This window comes from Anoplolepis gracilipes, chromosome 9, assembly GCF_047496725.1.
Source record: "Anoplolepis gracilipes chromosome 9, ASM4749672v1, whole genome shotgun sequence".
Classification (NCBI taxonomy): Eukaryota; Metazoa; Arthropoda; class Insecta; order Hymenoptera; family Formicidae; genus Anoplolepis; species Anoplolepis gracilipes.
The window spans coordinates 7,436,702-7,455,768 of NC_132978.1; the positions used below are offsets into that span (position 1 = coordinate 7,436,702).

General features: G+C 32.5%; 3 protein-coding genes across 3 annotated transcripts; 1 reads left to right on the forward strand and 2 right to left on the reverse strand.

The window, feature by feature from the left end:
- Positions 1–433: 433 nt before the first annotated feature.
- LOC140669598 (serine/threonine-protein kinase VRK1) lies at positions 434–3,724 on the reverse strand. Its single transcript, XM_072899598.1, has 8 exons — positions 3,185–3,724; positions 2,776–2,828; positions 2,615–2,684; positions 2,333–2,529; positions 1,954–2,167; positions 1,209–1,882; positions 982–1,089; positions 434–840 (listed from the first exon to the last, which is right to left on the reverse strand). The coding sequence occupies exons 1-8, from the start codon at positions 3,336–3,338 to the stop codon at positions 700–702; spliced, it is 1,611 nt and encodes a 536-aa protein (XP_072755699.1). The 5' UTR covers positions 3,339–3,724; the 3' UTR covers positions 434–699.
- Positions 3,725–6,662: 2,938 nt separating this feature from the next.
- On the forward strand, positions 6,663–10,569 carry Gwl (serine/threonine-protein kinase greatwall). The gene is made up of 4 exons (XM_072899960.1): positions 6,663–7,147; positions 7,453–9,421; positions 9,869–9,961; positions 10,438–10,569. The coding sequence occupies exons 1-3, from the start codon at positions 6,953–6,955 to the stop codon at positions 9,913–9,915; spliced, it is 2,211 nt and encodes a 736-aa protein (XP_072756061.1). The 5' UTR covers positions 6,663–6,952; the 3' UTR covers positions 9,916–9,961; positions 10,438–10,569.
- On the reverse strand, positions 9,780–14,958 carry LOC140669814 (uncharacterized). Its single transcript, XM_072899971.1, has 6 exons — positions 14,686–14,958; positions 12,829–13,139; positions 11,958–12,433; positions 11,337–11,611; positions 10,910–11,055; positions 9,780–10,581 (listed from the first exon to the last, which is right to left on the reverse strand). Exons 1-6 carry the CDS (start codon positions 14,852–14,854, stop codon positions 10,429–10,431), a joined length of 1,530 nt encoding a protein of 509 aa, XP_072756072.1. The 5' UTR covers positions 14,855–14,958; the 3' UTR covers positions 9,780–10,428.
- Between the last annotated feature and the right edge of the window lie 4,109 nt (positions 14,959–19,067).

Sequence of the window (19,067 nt, forward strand, 5' to 3'; positions counted from 1 at the left end):
TAATACTCAAATTTGGATATATTGTGTTGTGTAATATATATACATATAATGGATAGTATTATAAAGATGCAACTTTAGAGATCTAACTTTAGAGATTACTTTATATATATATATATATATATATATATATATATATATATTAAAGTTAAAACTTGCATCTTTATAATACTATCTATTTTAATAATAAAATCACTTTTCTGTTTTTTTGAAGATAGAAACATCTCTGTATTTTCTAACAATTCAATAGATCAATAAATTAAAACATTTTTTGTGAACTATAACTTATGTGAATAAAAACTTATAACTTATTGTTAGAAAATTATCCAAGACTATTATTTCCTCTCTCTTTCAATTCATAAAAATATTCAGAAATATATCATTCATCAATATTTTATTCTATCAAAATAATAAATTTTTATAATTTTTTCATAACAGGTTTAACCTCTAATTGTAAGCTGTATTCATGTTTGAAAGTTATTCACACATATATTTACAAAAGAAATTTGAAATATTCTTGTAACATGATCAAGATATAGTAAATAATGCTGTGATTAATGTCAAATGCCTAAGAGACCATGTACAAGAATATATAATGAAACACAATATATAATTACAAATATTTTTTTGTAGTACAAATATCACAAAATATTGTACTTTTCATTATTTATATTATTGTACTTTATTATATTATTTATAAAACTATATATCAAACATATCTTCATCAGATTGAACTTCAGTATCAATTTTCGAAATTACTTTATTAGATTGCAATCTATTCATAGTAGTTACTTTATCCCTAAAAGTAGTAGCCGGTCTTGACCTTGTTCCTTTTGATACAACCTAAAAATATATTGAAGATATATTAAATTATATTTATATTTAATCTGTCTGCGCGTGTGTGGATGTGCATGTATGTTTATAATTCTCGTTTAAATTAAAATAAATTTCTATTTTATAGATTATATATACAAATTTTATTACCTCAGGTTCAGAAGTGGTTTCCGAATCATTTAAAGACTTAATCTTTTGTTTTGTTTTACTTACAGCTGGCTTTCTTTGTCGTGTTTTATTTATACGCTTTGGTAAGGGCTATAATAGTAAAAATAATCATGACAAAAATAAATTTAAAATAATATCAATAAAGTTATAAAATTTAGTTAGAGATTTTTGCATCTATATATGCTCCTTTCCTAGATTATCAAAATTACCTCCACTTCAAAATCATCTTCAGAATCATCCTTGAAATTAATTTGGTTCTCTGCTTTGCTCTGTAATGGAACTGCTTTGTCTGTAATTTTATTAACTTTGTTGCTGGATTTTGTTTTTTTTGCTTTCTTAAGAATTTGGATATCATATTCCTCATCAGAATCCATATCATCTAATGCTTTCTCAATATCTCTTATATTACAACGCTTTTTGTCAATTACAACACCTATAGTACTTTTTCTTGAATTTCTTATAGGATTTACATTTAAATGTTTTGTGCGAGGACTTTTTCTGACTCCATTCACAGGTTTTATTTTTTGTGGAGTAGATTTTGAAGGATTTTGTTCGATCGATGTGTCAATGGAATTTAATCTTAATTTTCCATCTGGTTTATAACCTAGTTTCTTTAAACCAGTTATTAATATTTCTTTAAATTTATCATAAGATGGCATTTCATTAAATTTAATGCTAGCCAATAGAGTCATAAATTTATGCACAGCCTGTGGAATTGATTCATGAAAACATTTTTTCAGGAAATCATCTATATTTTTAAAAGCTTTTTCTTTCTCCTTTTGAACGACAACTGGGTCAAGTAATTTTTCCCATGGTAGGGAACCACATAACCACAGAATAATATTGTAATACAAGACTTCAATATCACCACGCTGTGTTGGTACTAAAAGAATAGAGATATATTATTAAATTGCATCAGAATTTTTATTTTTCTTTAAAGTTTTCAATTCTTACCTCCCATATGAGCATCTCTACTTGTATATTGTAAAGTACCATTATGTGCCCTTTTTGGATCTACTTTTAATTCAGTGCTTGTTGTACAGCGAGATGCTAAACCAAAGTCGACTAAATAGATTTGATCATAGGAATTTAAATCTAGTAGTAAATTTTCGCCTTTGATATCAGCATGGACATAGTTTTTGTGATGGATATATTCTAATATATCTACCTAAAAATTTATTAAAATAACACAATGAGAAAGAGAGAGAGAGAGAGAGAGAGAGAGAGAGAGAGAGAGAGAGAGAGAGAGAGAGAGAGAGAGAGAGAGAAAGAAAGTTATTAAAACAATCATATATTGCATACAATAAATTATTTTCTTGTACAATTATCTTACTATTTGTAAAGCTAATTTATATACTATATGTTCTGGAAACTGTCTATTATTTTCCTCAAATATTTTCCATAAATCCTTTCCATATCGATTTATTACTAAAAACCGGTATTTTGTATTTTTATATTCGTGACTTCCAGAAGCAATATATTTAGGCATTCCAAGAGCAGGAAGTTTCTTTTTTCTCTGCCAACTATCAACTAAAAAGACACTGTGGTATGTTTATCTTTCAAGTGTTTTGTTAAACAACTGTTATACAAATTCTGTTTTAAATTTTAAACTTACTCTCATCTGGCTTACAGTTCCTCATATAAAAGTGCATTTCTACAAATAATGGGCCATTCCCATGTGGTTCCTATAAATTCAATTTTTAAGATTGAATATATTATATAAAATTAAAGTTAAATACATACATAATAGATATAATAAAGAAGTATAATACTAACAATTTTTATAACATTAGGATAATCTTTGGGAATTTTTCCAGAATAAGGTGCCGCTGTAATCATTGAAGAATGAATTACACAATAAATAATAGTTAAATATTTATTAATTTTGTAATTTATAAATATTGTGTCAAAAAAGTCAAATGCAAGAACTAACGTAATTACACAAGACAGAATCAAATACAGATCTTTGTATATGTCTCATAAATATGTATATAATTTATTATATAAAACTTTTGCAAAGAGATGACATTTATATTAATTCTTTCTTGGTTAACTATTATATTTTTCTTTGAATATTTTACTGTTTTATTCACAATAGTGCTTATGACGACGTAGCGTACAATAGTACAATTGTAGCAAACAAATGGTTCCAAATATGTAATAGCAATAGAATTTTATCAAGTACCAGAGTAAACCTCTCCAAAACCGCCGACGCCGATCGATTTACCAAGGATCCATTGGCCTTTGCACATATCAGTGAGAATTTCTCCGGCGGGTATCGGGTCGGGCATTAAATAACCGCCCTTTTTCCTCGGTCTTTTCGCGTTTTTCGCTGCCATCGAAAAATCTAAATAGCCTTAAATCTTAAATGTAGATCCGTAAAAAGCTAAGATCTCTGATGACGTAATTGTTTCCCGTAATCTCGATTAAAAATTGTGAGAAAAGAACGGAAAAAACAACTAATGAAAGAGCAATATCCACTTATATCTCACACTTCACACCTGCTACAGTTTTGAAGCACCAGACGGGAGAAACATGCAAGCACAGGCAACACAACCGCCAGAACTTAGCAACGAAATTTAAAAGATCAGTGCGGTCACTCAAGCAACGCTAAAGTAACTATAAACGCGACTTCCTTGCGGTACGCTGGCGCCAACTGGATCTATTTTAGAGCGACTGGAATTATATCATCCATTTTTCGGTGCTACGGTAAAACGATGACAGTTGGTTCATGTCCGTGCTAGATCTATTTATGGATTTGAAAAGTATATAGTATATACATACGGAAAATATTATGAGTTTATTATAATAATATATTTCATTATATTATTTTAGCTGCGCGTTATCTTTTTTTATTTTAATTCATTGATAACAATAAGTACTATTAAAGAAATTATTTAAAATATTTTATGTATATACATATAATTAAGAAATGACGATTGAAAAAACGCCAAATATAAACGCCGATAAATGACATCAATTCGACATCTTCTTCAATCAATCATTTTCCACTGGAAAATAACGTTGAGAGAATCCTATTTTTAGCCGGCATCAAAACGATCCCCGTACAATAATAATTTCGTGATCGAAATCAGGATATTAAATGAACAAACACGACCGCAATCGCGAAGCCGAGAGATGAATATAAATAATAGCGCGCTATATGTCACCGAAGTCGAATGTTATTATTTTATTTACGTATTTCGGAATCCTTTTAGACGTATTTCAATACGTTAAGTTTTATTTAATATTATTATCGTATATTCGATCGCAAGAAACGCGTTTACGGCGCGCTCGACCTCAAGGTGACCGAACGTGAGACGCACGTGCCGGCGCTGGCGCCGGAGTAAGAACACGTGTACACCGTACGCCTGCCAGATTCGGAAAGAATGGCGCACGGCTGTGACGGATCACGTACGCCGCGCGCGCCGCCGCGCTCTCCCCACTCCTACTACGTAACGTAAGACGTCAAGGAGAAGGGAGAGTGCGTTCTCTCTCTCTCTCCCTCGCGAGAATAATATTCTTTATGTGCTCGTATTATGCATAACAATTTAATAATTTTGTAATTTCAATATTATTATATTTTTCTTTAAATATATACATATATATTATATAAAATAATTTTAAAAATTTCTATAATATATAATATAGAAATAACATATACCTATTGTTACTTATAACATGTATTAAAATGAAGAAAGATTACGCGTAGCTAAAATAAATTTATAATATTTTCGTGCACTTTTCAAATCCACCGATTATATGGATTTAGTACGGACCAACCGATCGTTTTATCATAGCACTGAAAAATGGTTCTAGCAGAGAGAAGCCTGAGAGGCGCCATGAAGCCGTTTTTGAGGGAACCCATTTTCACCGCGGTACAGTGGCGCTAACTGGATCGATTTTAGAGCCGGTGGAACTACATAGCTGGATGGACTTTCCAGCGGTTCGCGTCCGTGCTAGATCCACAAATTATGGTTCGTGTCCGTGCTAGATCCATAACTGTTGATCTCAAAAGTACGAAACATATACATTCATTAATATTTTATTACATATTCTTAATTGCAACTGCGCGTGATCTTTTTTCACTTTAACATATATATATATATGTACAATATATGTATAAAAAATGTTCATTTTATTTCACCTAAAATTTAATATTTTAATGATTTCAATGAAAGTATTTGGTAAATATTCATATAAGGTCACCCCTTTCAATGACCTTGACATATGTTGTCAAGATCATCACCCTCAGTAACGCTTAAAAGGTTTTAGCCGTCGCTCGTTGTTTACTAAAAAGTTACATACAAAAATTGTTAAAAATTGACGTTTTTTCCAATTATTTTACCAAATACTGGAAATTTAAAAAAATGTTTCAAATAAAAGTTGTAAGTCTCTTCAAAATACACGTTTTATATCCTATCCATTTTTATTATACGAGTGATAGTTTTCGAGAAAAACAAAAATAAGACTACAAACCTCATACAATATTAATTATAATATCATGTATAATATAGTCCCACTGCATCCGCATATATATATATATATATATATATATATTGTATAAAATTACGTTTGCATTATATTTATGTATATCTATTGTAAAAAAATTCAATTGTAAATTACACGAAATTGAAGGACCACGTACAATAACACAAAATTTCATTAAAATTCCAGATTCTCTTAATTTAGAGAGACGTAATCGAAATTTATTAATAATTCTTTTGGTCGTGATAGACTATCAGCTACGTTTGATCTAAAAGCTTCCATACATACATGTATATACATATATATATATATATATATATGCGGATGCAGTGGGACTATATTATACATGATATTATAATTAATATTGTATGAGGTTTGTAGTCTTATTTTTGTTTTTCTCGAAAACTATCACTCGTATAATAAAAATGGATAGGATATAAAACGTGTATTTTGAAGAGACTTACAACTTTTATTTGAAACATTTTTTTAAATTTCTAGTATTTGGTAAAATAATTGGAAAAAACGTCAATTTTTAACAATTTTTGTATGTAACTTTTTAGTAAACAACGAGCGACGGCTAAAACCTTTTAAGCGTTACTGAGGGTGATGATCTTGACAACATATGTCAAGGTCATTGAAAGAGGTGACCTTATATGAATATTTACCAAATACTTTCATTGAAATCATTAAAATATTAAATTTTAGGTGAAATAAAATGAACATTTTTTATACATATATTGTACATATATATATATATGTTAAAGTGAAAAAAGATCACGCGCAGTTGCAATTAAGAATATGTAATAAAATATTAATGAATGTATATGTTTCGTACTTTTGAGATTCACAGTTATGGATCTAGCACGGACACGAACCATAATTTGTGGATCTAGCACGGACGCGAACCGCTGGAAAGTCCATCCAGCTATGTAGTTCCACCGGCTCTAAAATCGATCCAGTTAGCGCCACTGTACCGCGGTGAAAATGGGTTCCCTCAAAAACGGCTTCATGGCGCCTCTCAGGCTTCTCTCTGGTTCTAGGCATGTGTAGTTCTACCCGTTTTAAAATAAATCTAGTTGGCGTTAGCGTACTGCAAGGAAAAAGCGTCATTTGAGAAACGCGGCGAGGTCTCTCTCAGCTTTCTCTCTGCCCTCTGCCCTGAAATCATTGCTTTGAAATTGGCTGACACTGTGTGCGTGCGTACGGAGTGTGTGTGTGTGTGTGTGATGTTGATTTCATAAAATGTCAACCGGTTTTCGAATTTTGCTTTAGCAGCGCGAAATAAGATGAAGAGAAATCATGATTAGAATCGAGCGATTCGCCATACGAAAACGAATTTTATGAAGTGGCAAGCGAACGAATAGATTTCATCCCGGAATTGTCATTGGAATTCGCGCGCTCCGATAACTTAGGTTACATCTCGTCGTGGATTTCTTCTTTCCTTTTCTTTACTTTATTTTTTTTAATGGAAGAAACGACGTCCGATTCACCGAAACAAAGTTCAGATGAGAACAATCGTATTAATGAAGACATTGAGACATCCTGCAAGAATAACAATGACACGGAACGTAATGGAGAACATACACCGCAACAGTCCGAGAGATACATCGACAATTCTATTTTCAATACCATTTCCAAAATTGTTAATCCCACTACGAAGGTAAATATTCTCGGTTTTTCATTTTTTATAAGAGTGGGAATCAAGGACAAATTATTCTTAAGACTTTGAACAACACAATTGCAAAAAGTTGTAAGCAAGAAATAAAATAGATAAATTTTAATTTGTATAAAATTGAAATATATATTCTTTTGTAACATTGATTATGTATGATATTGTTAGAGTAAAATAAATTGATTGAATTGATACAATATAAATTGCGTACTTTATATTGAAGTGGAACTTATTTATCACAAGTTTTTATAGAAATATATAATTTATTAAAATATATTATTGTTTTCTTTCAGGTACCAGATATACAGGATTTTAAGATAGTGAAGCCAATAAGCAGAGGAGCATTTGGAAAAGTGTTTTTAGGATACAAAAAATCCAATCCTGAGCAAGTGTATGCAATTAAAGTGATGAAGAAGAATGAGATGATAAATAAGAATATGGCATCGCAAGTAGTGATTGAACGCAATGCACTGGCTCTGACTCATAGTCCATATTGCGTGCAACTCTTTTATTCACTGCAATCTGTCAGCAGTGTCTATCTAGTCATGGAATATATGGTAGGTGGTGACCTCAAGAGCCTGATCGGCGTTTACGGTTTCATGGAGGAGCCCATGGCGGCATTTTACACCGCAGAGGTATGCCTGGCATTGGAGTATCTTCACTCACATGGCATTGTACATAGGGATTTAAAGCCGGATAATATGCTTCTATCACGTGAAGGACACGTCAAACTTACGGATTTTGGGCTCAGTAAGATATCGTCCTTGCACAGGGACCTCGAAATATCAGATTTAGTTAATTCGATGACTCCTACTCTATGCACTAGGACACCTGGTCAGTTGCTCTCGCTGACATCCCACCTGTCCTTTGGCTCCGGCCAGAAGTCCACTAGCGAATCGAATCTCAGCGACAGAAGTACACCAGCCATGAATTTACTTTCCACATTGCAAAAAAATTGCACTAAATTTGGGGGACATATAGGATCGCCGAACTCAGTCATTTCCTCTGTTGCATCTGGAGATTATTCTCGAATATCTGGTGTCACACCTTTCCAATCAGCGGAAGATTTGCAATTTGAGCAAAATAACGAGGAACACGACATAGGAGACGAAGCCACCATTAAAAAGCACGAAGATGGTCCGGATAGTTCTAGCAGCTATTATACTTGCGAAGCATCTTCCGTCCCAACAAACAATCAAGATATGGAAGAGGAGCAGGAAGAGGACGACGAATCTACGCTCGAGGCAGAAAAATCGCACCAGCGATCTCCTGTACATATCACCAGTCCAGTAAGCACTTGTACAAATTCATTCAGGGATCGAATTCGGGGATCGAAAAGGAAGCGGGCCGACGTGTGCGCAACGACCGGCTTAACTTGCGAGATCGACGCAATGGATCTTGATGTCGACAAAACACCCAAAAGAAGTAACCGCGATCCCATATTTTCTTGTGCGATTCCTATGATCGATGATGCAGTATATACAAAAACAGCGAATGTTATTGTCGACTTAACAAATAATGATGGGAGCAGGACACCAAATCATGGTACTGAACAGGATTCCGGATCTACGGGAAGAGTAGCTTTCAGTACGCCGGTATCCTCTGCTAGACGAAGAGATTGCGATGATAAAAAACAGAAGCTACAAGAACAAGAGGATGCGAGGACTTTAATAAAGACGAGATTTCGCCTACCACCGCCGTCCGCTTCGCATTCCGTGCCCGATCTACATACAGATCTGAACACATCCGAAGATCGTGAACCCCAGGGTATCTCGCCCATCAAGACACCTGCGACCTCGGGCAATTGTTACACGCCCTATAGAACACCCAAGTCTGTTCGAAGAGGCGGTCAAGTTGGTACCAACAGATCAGACGATCGCATACTCGGTACGCCTGATTATCTCGCTCCGGAATTGCTGCTCAGACAGGGTCATGGACCGGCTGTTGACTGGTGGGCGTTAGGCGTGTGTCTGTATGAGTTTTGTACAGGTCTACCGCCATTCAACGACGAAACACCGCAAGCAGTGTTCGCGAATATTCTTGCGCGCGATGTTCCCTGGCCGGAAGACGAAGAGGCTTTATCATCAGCAGCAACTGAAGCTATCGATGCGCTCCTCACCTTAGAACAAACGGCACGACCATCGGCAAAGGAGGTGCGCGCTATGGTTCTCTTCCGCGAGTTTCCCTGGGACGAGCCGTTAAAAGCCGTACCACCGTTTATCCCGCAACCGGACGATAAATATGATACATGCTATTTTCAAGGTACGTAACTCTGATGCTACTATATCTCTTGTTATTGTTTCAGAAATAATAGCGCGATAAGTGATACAAGGATTAAAATTTGAATTTTTAAGGATTAAGATTTTAATTTAATTTAATTTAAGATTTTAATTTTTCATTTCTAAATAATAACTTATTATCAAAATGTGATTATCTAGATTAGAGACATTTAAATAGTTTTATCGACATAAAGCACTACTAGGATGAATGGAACACTGTTTAGTATCAAAAAAAGTCGCTGCAGTACTTGAAGAATGCAATTTTTTACAATTTTTTATTAATTTTATTAAACAAAGTATCTTAAAATTGTATGGTTTTGATATTATGCGATATTATTTTTAAATTATGTTTTATATTATTTTTTAAATGACGTTTTACATTTACTATTGCATGATGATATCGATCTAATAGAAAAATTTCTATTTTCAGCGCGGAATACTATGCAACAATTGAATATAAGTAATTGCGATACGTAGCCTTCTACATATTGTATGCAGACGTGGCAGGAACGGAGCCTACAATGTATCAGAACTGTTATTATGTATAACTTTATTTTTTATATATTTGTATGTATAGCAATATATATATATATATACATATTGATATAATATATATATAAAATACAAGATATTTTGTTACTACTTTTATAATCAACGATTTTTCATTCGTTTCGTACGTATTATAGTAAATGGATAATGTTTTTTTTTTTTTTTTTAATGATGAGGAGACGTATACAGTATACGATGATATGGAATTAAAAGTTTATTTTGTTTAGTTTAAAAGGAAATGACGCACTGTCAAATTTCCATATAAAAGATTTTAATACCGCTATAAAGCTCTAGTTTTATATTAGGACACAATAGCTTTTATCACATTTTTCAAAGCGAGTGGAATCGATTCTGCGTTTCTTCGATAATTTGTCTTGTCGAAGAAACAGCGACTGTGCGAAAGAGATGTAGCGATAAATACGTATAACGAATGTGTGTTTTCTATTTTAGGTTTTTATAAATCCACGGCAAGAAATGCGTGACCCTCGTATATACTCCTGGATATTGTCCTTTACCGCATCCTATTCCCCAACTGACAATTCCAACTTGAGTCCAGCGTCCATCGTTAACCATTAAGGGACCTCCACTGTCGCCCTGTAAGTACAATGTCATTAATTTTTAATATAATTCAGTACTCAATATTCATATCTCGCAAAAATAAAGCTGTCTAATTGTAAATATACTTTCAATATTCTTGTAAAATTAATAATTTTAAATCAATTGAAAAATTAATTTTACTTAATAAAATTAATTAATAAATAAATTAATAATAATGAATTAATTAATAATAAATTAATTAATTAATAATGAATTAATAATAATAAATTAATTAAATAATGAATTGCATTCAAGTTTATTACAAATCGAAAATTATACAGCCATATTTTACACTAAATGCGAGATGTGAATAAGAGATACAAACCGAGCACGAATCTTTAGCGGCGCGACCAGCACATAAGAAACTGTCGACTATACCACCCGGTGCTGCTGTTCCATATTTTAATTTGCACTCGCTGTTCGACCATACTGGTATGGAAACTTCTTGCAAAATTGCTGGTTGTGGTCCACCTAAATAAATATAATATTAAATAATATAATATCGTATTTTTCTGACACAAGAGACGTTTTCCAAAAATTTAATAGTTACACTATAACGTGGTTTTGTTATAAATAATTATGCAAATCGATTGTGCAAAATGTACAGTTTAAATAAGAATATTTGAAAGAGTACACAAATGTTAATTATTACATGTTATTCTAAATTAAAACAAATGTTTTTTTTTTTTTTTATGTGATCGCTCTTTGAACTGGTTAACGAATTAAAGATATATTAGCGTAAAAAATCTTACTTTCTCTCAAAGAACCCCATCCTATAACTGTTGCTGTTTTGCCTTGATATAATTGTGAGCCGCTAGGAAGACAAATAGGTCGGATTTGTTCCGTGAATTCCACAGGTTCGCTCAATGTGAGAAGTGCCACGTCGTTATAGAGCGTACGTGAATTGAAGCCTCGATGTCTAACGACTCTCTTTACGCGTCTTTCAATGTGTCGAATTTCATTATTCGTTTTAATATTGTAATCACCAAGACGTACTGTTAACCTCGCGACGTCCCAAGAATTCATACTAGAACATTACAACATATTTGTCGTTAAAAAGTCGGATATTATTTTAATATACTCTTAATAGTGTGATTTAATTGCAATCTTTGCATTTGTAGTATCCAAATATCGAGATGGAGATAATCGACTTTCTAGTAGATTGAGTTATAACTGAATTCGGATTTAATTCGGATCACGTATAGTGAGTTAACGAGTTTCCGGTAGCGAAAGTGATTACTAATATAAATACATTAGTAATGAAAAATGTTTCAGATATAGATTTACTTTTTTTAGTAAAAAAAAAAAAATACTAAAATTATTTTAATTTATGAATATTGATAGATGAATATTGATAGATGAATTGGACTTACTTTACGACGCAATGCGCCGCCGTCAATATATGCTGCTCATCGATGAGCGATCCGCCACAAAATTGGCGACCAGCATTAAAAAGCGCGGCGATCCACGGCCATTCGCCTGGGTCTGCATTCTGTCCTCCCACAATACGTTCCTGATCTTGATTGCCATTCTTGGCACCGCATTGCGACAGATTATTGCCGCCAGGAATTGGAGATTTGTTGGTAGTCGACGTGCTCGACGAGTCTGGCCACCAGGTTGGCTTCTTCGTTGGCCATGTAGTAGCAATACCCGGTTTTTTTGAACTCGTGGTTATCGGTTTTAAGGTAGTCGTGGTGGAATGCGTTGGTAAGCCAGATGAGGGTGGATGAGTTGGCAGTGGTGGTATCGTGTGATCAGGTGGATGTGTGGGAATTGGCGGTGGCCAAGTAGGCGCAGCCTGAGGACGTGCTATCCCGGTCTGTTCCTCTTTTTTTTTATTATCATCGATCTAAAATAATTTCAATAGGTATCTCTGATGAATAACGTGAAAAAAATTTGCAAAGATAATAAATAAAAATAATAAATAAAAGAGGAAACTAATCATAGTTTTTTATATTGAATAAAAGGAAAATTAATATTTATGAACCGAGTAATAAAGCGAGCAATAATACAGTTCTTTGTGAAATTATGTTACCGAGTCGAAATAGGAATAATCGACTTTCTTGTTGGTTGATTTATAACGGATTTTAATTCGGATTACGTATAATGAGTATTACGAGTTTCCGGTAGCGAAAGTGATTACTATAAAAAGAAGAGAAACGCGCGTATCGTTATTAAAATTTATAGAATTAGGATGAGTTATATTAGGATATATGTTTTAGCTGATACGTTTAATTGTCTTACTTGCGGACTTTCCACGATGGAATCGTCACAGTTATCGGACTGCGGGCGAGGTGTGATGAAAGGCTGTAGATTTGAGCAACAAATTCCAAAGCTCGGGTTCCCATCTTCACGGATATAGCTGCAAGTATCGTAAACACCAAGAACCCAACCGTCTAAAGCACCGAGGTCCGGTATCTTAAAGTACGGATAGCATTCCTTGAAAGTCGTGCAGCGACCAACTTCGCCTTTGGATGTTAGACAAGTCTCACGAGTCGTGGGTCCGTTCCAAAGAATGCCCCGACCTTCTCTTGATACGAACGGATCAATCGCAGCTGCAAATTCAATTTTTACATTTTTTATTTGTATGAAATTGAAAGAGATTACATTCTCTGAATATATTTTTATATAATATTATATATTTATTATAAGATACGGTTCAACTTTGACTTTTCTGACACGTTCTTTTCTGTCAATCAGTCATTTCTAGTTTTTTTTATATATGATACTGATATATCATTTTGTAAAAATTATATTTATAGATGCAGTCAAGTATATTTCTTTTGTCTCGGTCTGGTTAAGTGCTTGTATATGTCATGTTTAACTATCGCAATGTCAAGATGATTCAAGCATGTTATATTATATCATGCATTTATATCGGCACATACTCGAGAATTGCTTTAGTATGTAGTCACATTAATTCGGAAAACATTAATAATATTTAATGTAAAGATTTTTCTAATGTCAAGAAAAATAAAAAATGTGTGATAAAATTTAAAAAAAATATGCTTATAAGTATTCGAGTACGAGGATAAATTGCATTCATATTGAAAGCTTAAAAATAGAAAATGGAAAACTTTCTATGATTTTGTTAAAAAAACATATTAATAGTACATATAAATATTTAAAAATTTGTTTTAAATCGTCTAAAAACATTTGCGCATCTTGCACAGTGAATCATCGAAACATCAATAGAATTCCATCGAGAAACATAGCAGCGAGTTCGCTGACCTACGTGAAGCACACAGGTGTACACGTACGTCAAAGGTGAGGTTTATGCGTACTGGGAGAACTTCCGGTTACCGTGTATGGAACACGCGGAATGATTGTTCACCAATCGGTATTCAGTATATAGGGATCTGTTTGGGGATTTCGCGATTATTGACAAGCAAAGATTGGTGATAAAAAAAAGTCATTGACCAGAAAAGAAACCTGATCGCATAGAAATGACATGCCATTGTTTCTTTGAGTAACGATTTCAATAAAATATAATCGATTATAAAACTTACAAAAAGAACAAATTTTTGAAACAATTATGCATAAAATGTAAAAAATGACAGACTTGATGTTGATTTTTCAACAAATATAAAATAATAATACTATTAATCGTCTAAATATTTTCTTTCTTTTATAAAACTATCATACAAGTTATGTTTTAATTTTTGAAAATAGCATTGGATATAAAAGATTCGCTAATTTAAATTTTAATATAAAAGTCTTACTATACATATTATTATAGCAAATTTAAACTATATGACAATTAAAAAGAATTTTTACGCTTATGTTTAAATCCTAACTCTAATTTGAGCTGCATCATTTTTCGAAGAAATTAGTTCAAATCTATACAATGACAGAACAGAGATTACTGAACGTCTTCGTGTTATTTTATTATAAATAATAAGTAGATTCTCTATTTCACATCAAACAATAAATAATCAAAAAAGGATTATTATGAAATTTTTTAATTAAAACTATTTCAGAAAACCTTCTCTTATTACTTTACATATAAATAAATAAAATATGAACGTAGGAACTTATATTTCATTTCAACTTATTACATCTGGACGAGACCTACACGCGAAATAGACTGTAGATTAATACCTTCGATAATGACTGCATCCTCCGCCGGATGAATGTCATCATACGACTCGAAGTTCAGCGATGTGGCTTCTGATCCAACAGCCCTTGCGGGCACGATCGTCGCGATCACCTGTACCACGAGCACCAGCACCAGCATCGCGAACGACGACAGTCGTGCCCGATTATTCATGCTCTGTGCTGCCAGCACCGCGAAGAGTAATGACGCGCGAAACACGGGACTTGAGACCCACGTGTGAATACTGACTGCGATCCTGAGCGACTCCTAAGCTGTTGAATAGCCGCTGCTCGAGCTTATAACGGGCTTGCCCTTCCCTCTAGTACTTGCTACTCTATACCTCCTCTTCGATTCGCACAAGGTGTTCCACGCTCCTTTATTCTCTTGCTCTTTTATCACCTCTATAGCTATATCTATAGGAAAGAGGATCGACGGAGGGCGCAATAAGGATCAAACACACACAAAATAATATTTTTTTTATTTATTTATGATTTAATATTTATGGTTTGATGTGAGATAGAGAATCTACTGTAAGAAGAAGCTTACTATTTAGAATAACACGAAGACGTTCAGGAATCTCTGTTCTGTCATTATATTTCGAAAAAAAAAAGATAAATATTATATAGCAATTATTTTAAATTATTATTAAAATATAGAAGATAGGATAGATATTTTATTGTAAAAAGTATTTTATCATATAAAAATACTACAAACATATACCTTTTCTCTATAACATGAAGAAAAAAATCAATATTATGATACTGACGATAAAATTGCTTAACAAATATTCGTGGTTGATCAATTTATACGCACTTTATCAAGCGCGTACAAATTAATGATAATATAATGCGCGTATAAATTGATGATAACATAATGCGCGTATTTTACACGAATTTAAGTTATGTCGATTATGTAAACTGTATGTGACAATCTTTGATCGTTTGATTCGTGTCCAACTTGAATACTGCGCAATTGGCATTTGCATAGAGAGCACGATTCTTCGCATTTGGCCTTGAAGATGCCAAGAGAAGGTTGCACGTAAGGGACGGCCGTGAACTTGCTTACCGTGTGATCCCCGCCTTCTCGTCTATCCCGACGATAGGTATTTATGCACTTCCTTCCGCTGAGGAACAGTGAATATAGAACCGTCTTTCCCCACGTTTGTTGAGATCTTTTGTTCCGAAGTTATTGCAGTTCTTCAACTTTTAAACGTTGTGCTCAATTACTATATTTATTTAATCACATATGGGTAATAATATTATAATAAAATTACATATGCCCTAATATATTGTGGAGCAGTTTTTTCATATAAAGAAATAAATATTTCTTAAATTGATAACATGAAAAATTATTATATATAGAATGTCCTATATGATTTTAAGCAAGTAAAAACAAAGTATACGAAGCAAGTATTTATTTATTTTATATATTCTAAGCAAGCCTTTTTCTTTACAACAGTCCACTAGGACAAAAATCTTCGATTTTGTACGGAGGCATAAACAGTAGCTCTACGAGAGAGCTAAGAGCGAAGGACCTTGAAGTATACGTCAAGATTGCGATACCTAGGTCAACGAACCGCGTCTTAAAGGGTGGAGGGAGGAAGAGAGATTTTAAACCCGCGCGTTCTTTGACCGGACAGTTAATAACTACTTACTGTCGACATCTCGGCGAGATAAAATTTCTTTTTTTTATTGTCGTTCGCAAAAGAGGGCTCGATAATCGATGAGGACAGCGAATAACTGAGCCACCAAACCGGACTGTCCCAAAAATACACGCGTATATTACCTAAGCTCAGCAATAGACAGCGAGCGTGGGTGGTTGAACACGTATATTGTATTCTCGTATCTGTCATATACCAGATTTGATATATGACTTTTCAAATTTTGTAACATTTCTTCACCTGTTACGGATATAAAATTCTTAGCACGCAGATGAGATATCTCTCTTTGAGAGACTGACAAGAAGCATGCGACTGAAGTTCAATGTTCTTGTTCGAGTCACTGACCTCATTATTACGAGAATATTCAGCAATATATACACGATACTTAACACGCACATATAAAATTTGGTTCAAGATTTTGTATTGGCGTCACAATAAGATTTTGCTGAGCCTTGCCGAATATTTCCTCCGAAATGTGCAAACCGGTTGAGTCGGGGCTGCTCGTAATTAACGGGAGGTATCAAAGTCGTTTGTTGCAATTCTAACGACGTTATTCGAAAGGAAGAACATCTAAAGAATCTGCACACTATATGCTGACACATAGATAAAGAAAAAAAGATATTAGTTTCATGTTTCACAAAAAAGATGGAAGTTTCACGTTTAAAAATGGCATCAAGTTTTACATATAATTTAATTTTAGAGAATCCAATTAATTTTTACTTATTTATAGAAATATTTTTAAAATGAATTTTAAATGCTAGAATTACTTTTCTTTGAATGTAAGCATAAACATAGTGTTTACATTACAACGGAAGCTGTTGTAATAGATGGTAATATTATGAGTGAAACTTTTATCACCTTCTATAATACATGTTCTGTTACTGCTTCTTTTTTATAGCACAATATAACGGAATAGACAGTAAACCGCGTTCGCTTTCGTAACATTTCTATAACATTTACACACATAATTGCTTGTGAATATATGAATTATTGAATTTTATTACATAAAAAAAATAATTGATTTTTATTAAATTATAATATATATGTATGTATATACATATATATTATAATTTTGAAATGTATAAATTGTATGTGTGCTGTAGCGTTAGAAAAATTAGAACACAATAGCGGTATTTGTAGATTATGTCAGCATCGTGTAAAAAATCTGATACAATCTTAAAATATATTTTGCTTATGGCTAATCTAATTTCAGTGGCGTCAAGACTTTTTTTATAAAGTTTATTAATATGATTTATTTAAATTTATTTATATGATTTATCTTCTTTTTTTTACATGTATTTTTTATCGATTATTCGCGTTGAATTAATATAATAAGCAAAGGCTAATTAAAAACAGTTTTTAATATACATTGACATATATGCATAGAGATGTGGGTTAGAGATTTAAGAAATATAAATTGATTTTTTATTTATTTTTTTCCTGAGAAATAAATTTCTTACGAAGTAATCTAATACCGCAAAACATGATATATTTCTAAGAAAATAATTTCTTTCAAGAAATAAGAAATTTAATTCTTGTTCTGTACTCGAGAATCTTCCCAAGAGAAGCAGTTCTGAAAAAAACACAATTCAAAACTGTAAAATTTTTTTTACAAAATGTCATTTATAGGTGGCATTTACAAATCCTATAACTTTACATAAGGCCAGGTATCTTTTTACAAAGTCGTGAATTTTCACACGATTGCCACTATACTACTTTCAGCTGACGATGATAGCTGCCTGACTAAGTCGCGTCGTAACCACTTATATTCTCCGTATCTCTATCCCTTCTTTCATTCGAGGAAATAGCTGCATCTTATAATTAAGGCGCCAATTAATTTCCCTCTCTAGTTTTATTTGCAAACTGATCACGCTCTCATATCTTAGAGAAACGTGAAGAAATTTTTACTGTAAAAGATAAAAAAAAACAATCGATCTAATATTAGTGAATTAGCGAGTATCTGAATAAAAATAGAGGAAAATTAAATAGAATAAGATAAAGAAAAAAAAATAGAGAGAGAAAGAAAGAAGAATGTCTAATATCAAAGATCAATTGAAAGATTCTAACAATATAATGCCGTTTAGGTCTAATGTGTTTTTCGTCTTTTATCGAAAAGTATAGAAATTTATTTATAGTCTTACCTCTGTGTTTGTTTATCAACGATTGGATTCTTTTATTGATATCTGAAAATTTTTCTATGTTTTGCTTTTTATCAACACAATGTCTATTGAGTACGAAAACAAACCAAGAAAATACTACAATTATTTGACATGAATTTCTCTAAAAATTTTTCGAAAGAATTAAGTTTTATCTCAAGAACAAATATATAAATATAGAATAAGATACAAAGTGTTTCGTTGTTCTTTCAAACAAAAAGAAGTATTGTGGTTAATGATTATTTTAAATTACTATAATGAATATTTGAAAGCTTCGAAAAATGAAGCAGACTTTTTGTAAAAGTCGAAAAAGGAATTTCTAAGATTTCTTTCTTTTTACTTAATAAAATTATGAATTTTTAATATACGTTTGTCAATTATTTTTAATAGGTCTATTTTTATAGGATTCAACTATAAGAAAAAATGTTTCTGTAAAACTTAAACTTAAATGCTGTAGAATTAAATTCTTCATCAAATTCGTATCTTAGAAAAAATATAACTACTAAAATTATTATTAAAAAAGGTCTAATTTTTTATGAAAATTTGTATATTCATTAATATTATATTTCCT

Excerpts from the sequence above, each read along its gene's own strand:
- LOC140669814 (XM_072899971.1), bottom strand. The coding sequence starts at position 14,854 with ATGAATAATCGGGCACGACTGTCGTCGTTCGCGATGCTGGTGCTGGTG. Across the intron at positions 11,612-11,957 it reads GCGGCGCATTGCGTCGTAAA|TATGAATTCTTGGGACGTCG; the intron begins GTAAGTCCAATT and ends GTAATGTTCTAG. Across the intron at positions 11,056-11,336 it reads ATGGGGTTCTTTGAGAGAAA|GTGGACCACAACCAGCAATT; the intron begins GTAAGATTTTTT and ends ATATTTATTTAG.
- LOC140669598 (XM_072899598.1), bottom strand. The coding sequence starts at position 3,338 with ATGGCAGCGAAAAACGCGAAAAGACCGAGGAAAAAGGGCGGTTATTTA. Across the intron at positions 2,829-3,184 it reads TTTTGGAGAGGTTTACTCTG|CGGCACCTTATTCTGGAAAA; the intron begins GTACTTGATAAA and ends CAATGATTACAG. Across the intron at positions 2,168-2,332 it reads ATAAATTAGCTTTACAAATA|GTAGATATATTAGAATATAT; the intron begins GTAAGATAATTG and ends ATAAATTTTTAG.
- Gwl (XM_072899960.1), top strand. The coding sequence starts at position 6,953 with ATGGAAGAAACGACGTCCGATTCACCGAAACAAAGTTCAGATGAGAAC. Across the intron at positions 7,148-7,452 it reads TTGTTAATCCCACTACGAAG|GTACCAGATATACAGGATTT; the intron begins GTAAATATTCTC and ends GTTTTCTTTCAG. Across the intron at positions 9,422-9,868 it reads TGATACATGCTATTTTCAAG|CGCGGAATACTATGCAACAA; the intron begins GTACGTAACTCT and ends TTCTATTTTCAG.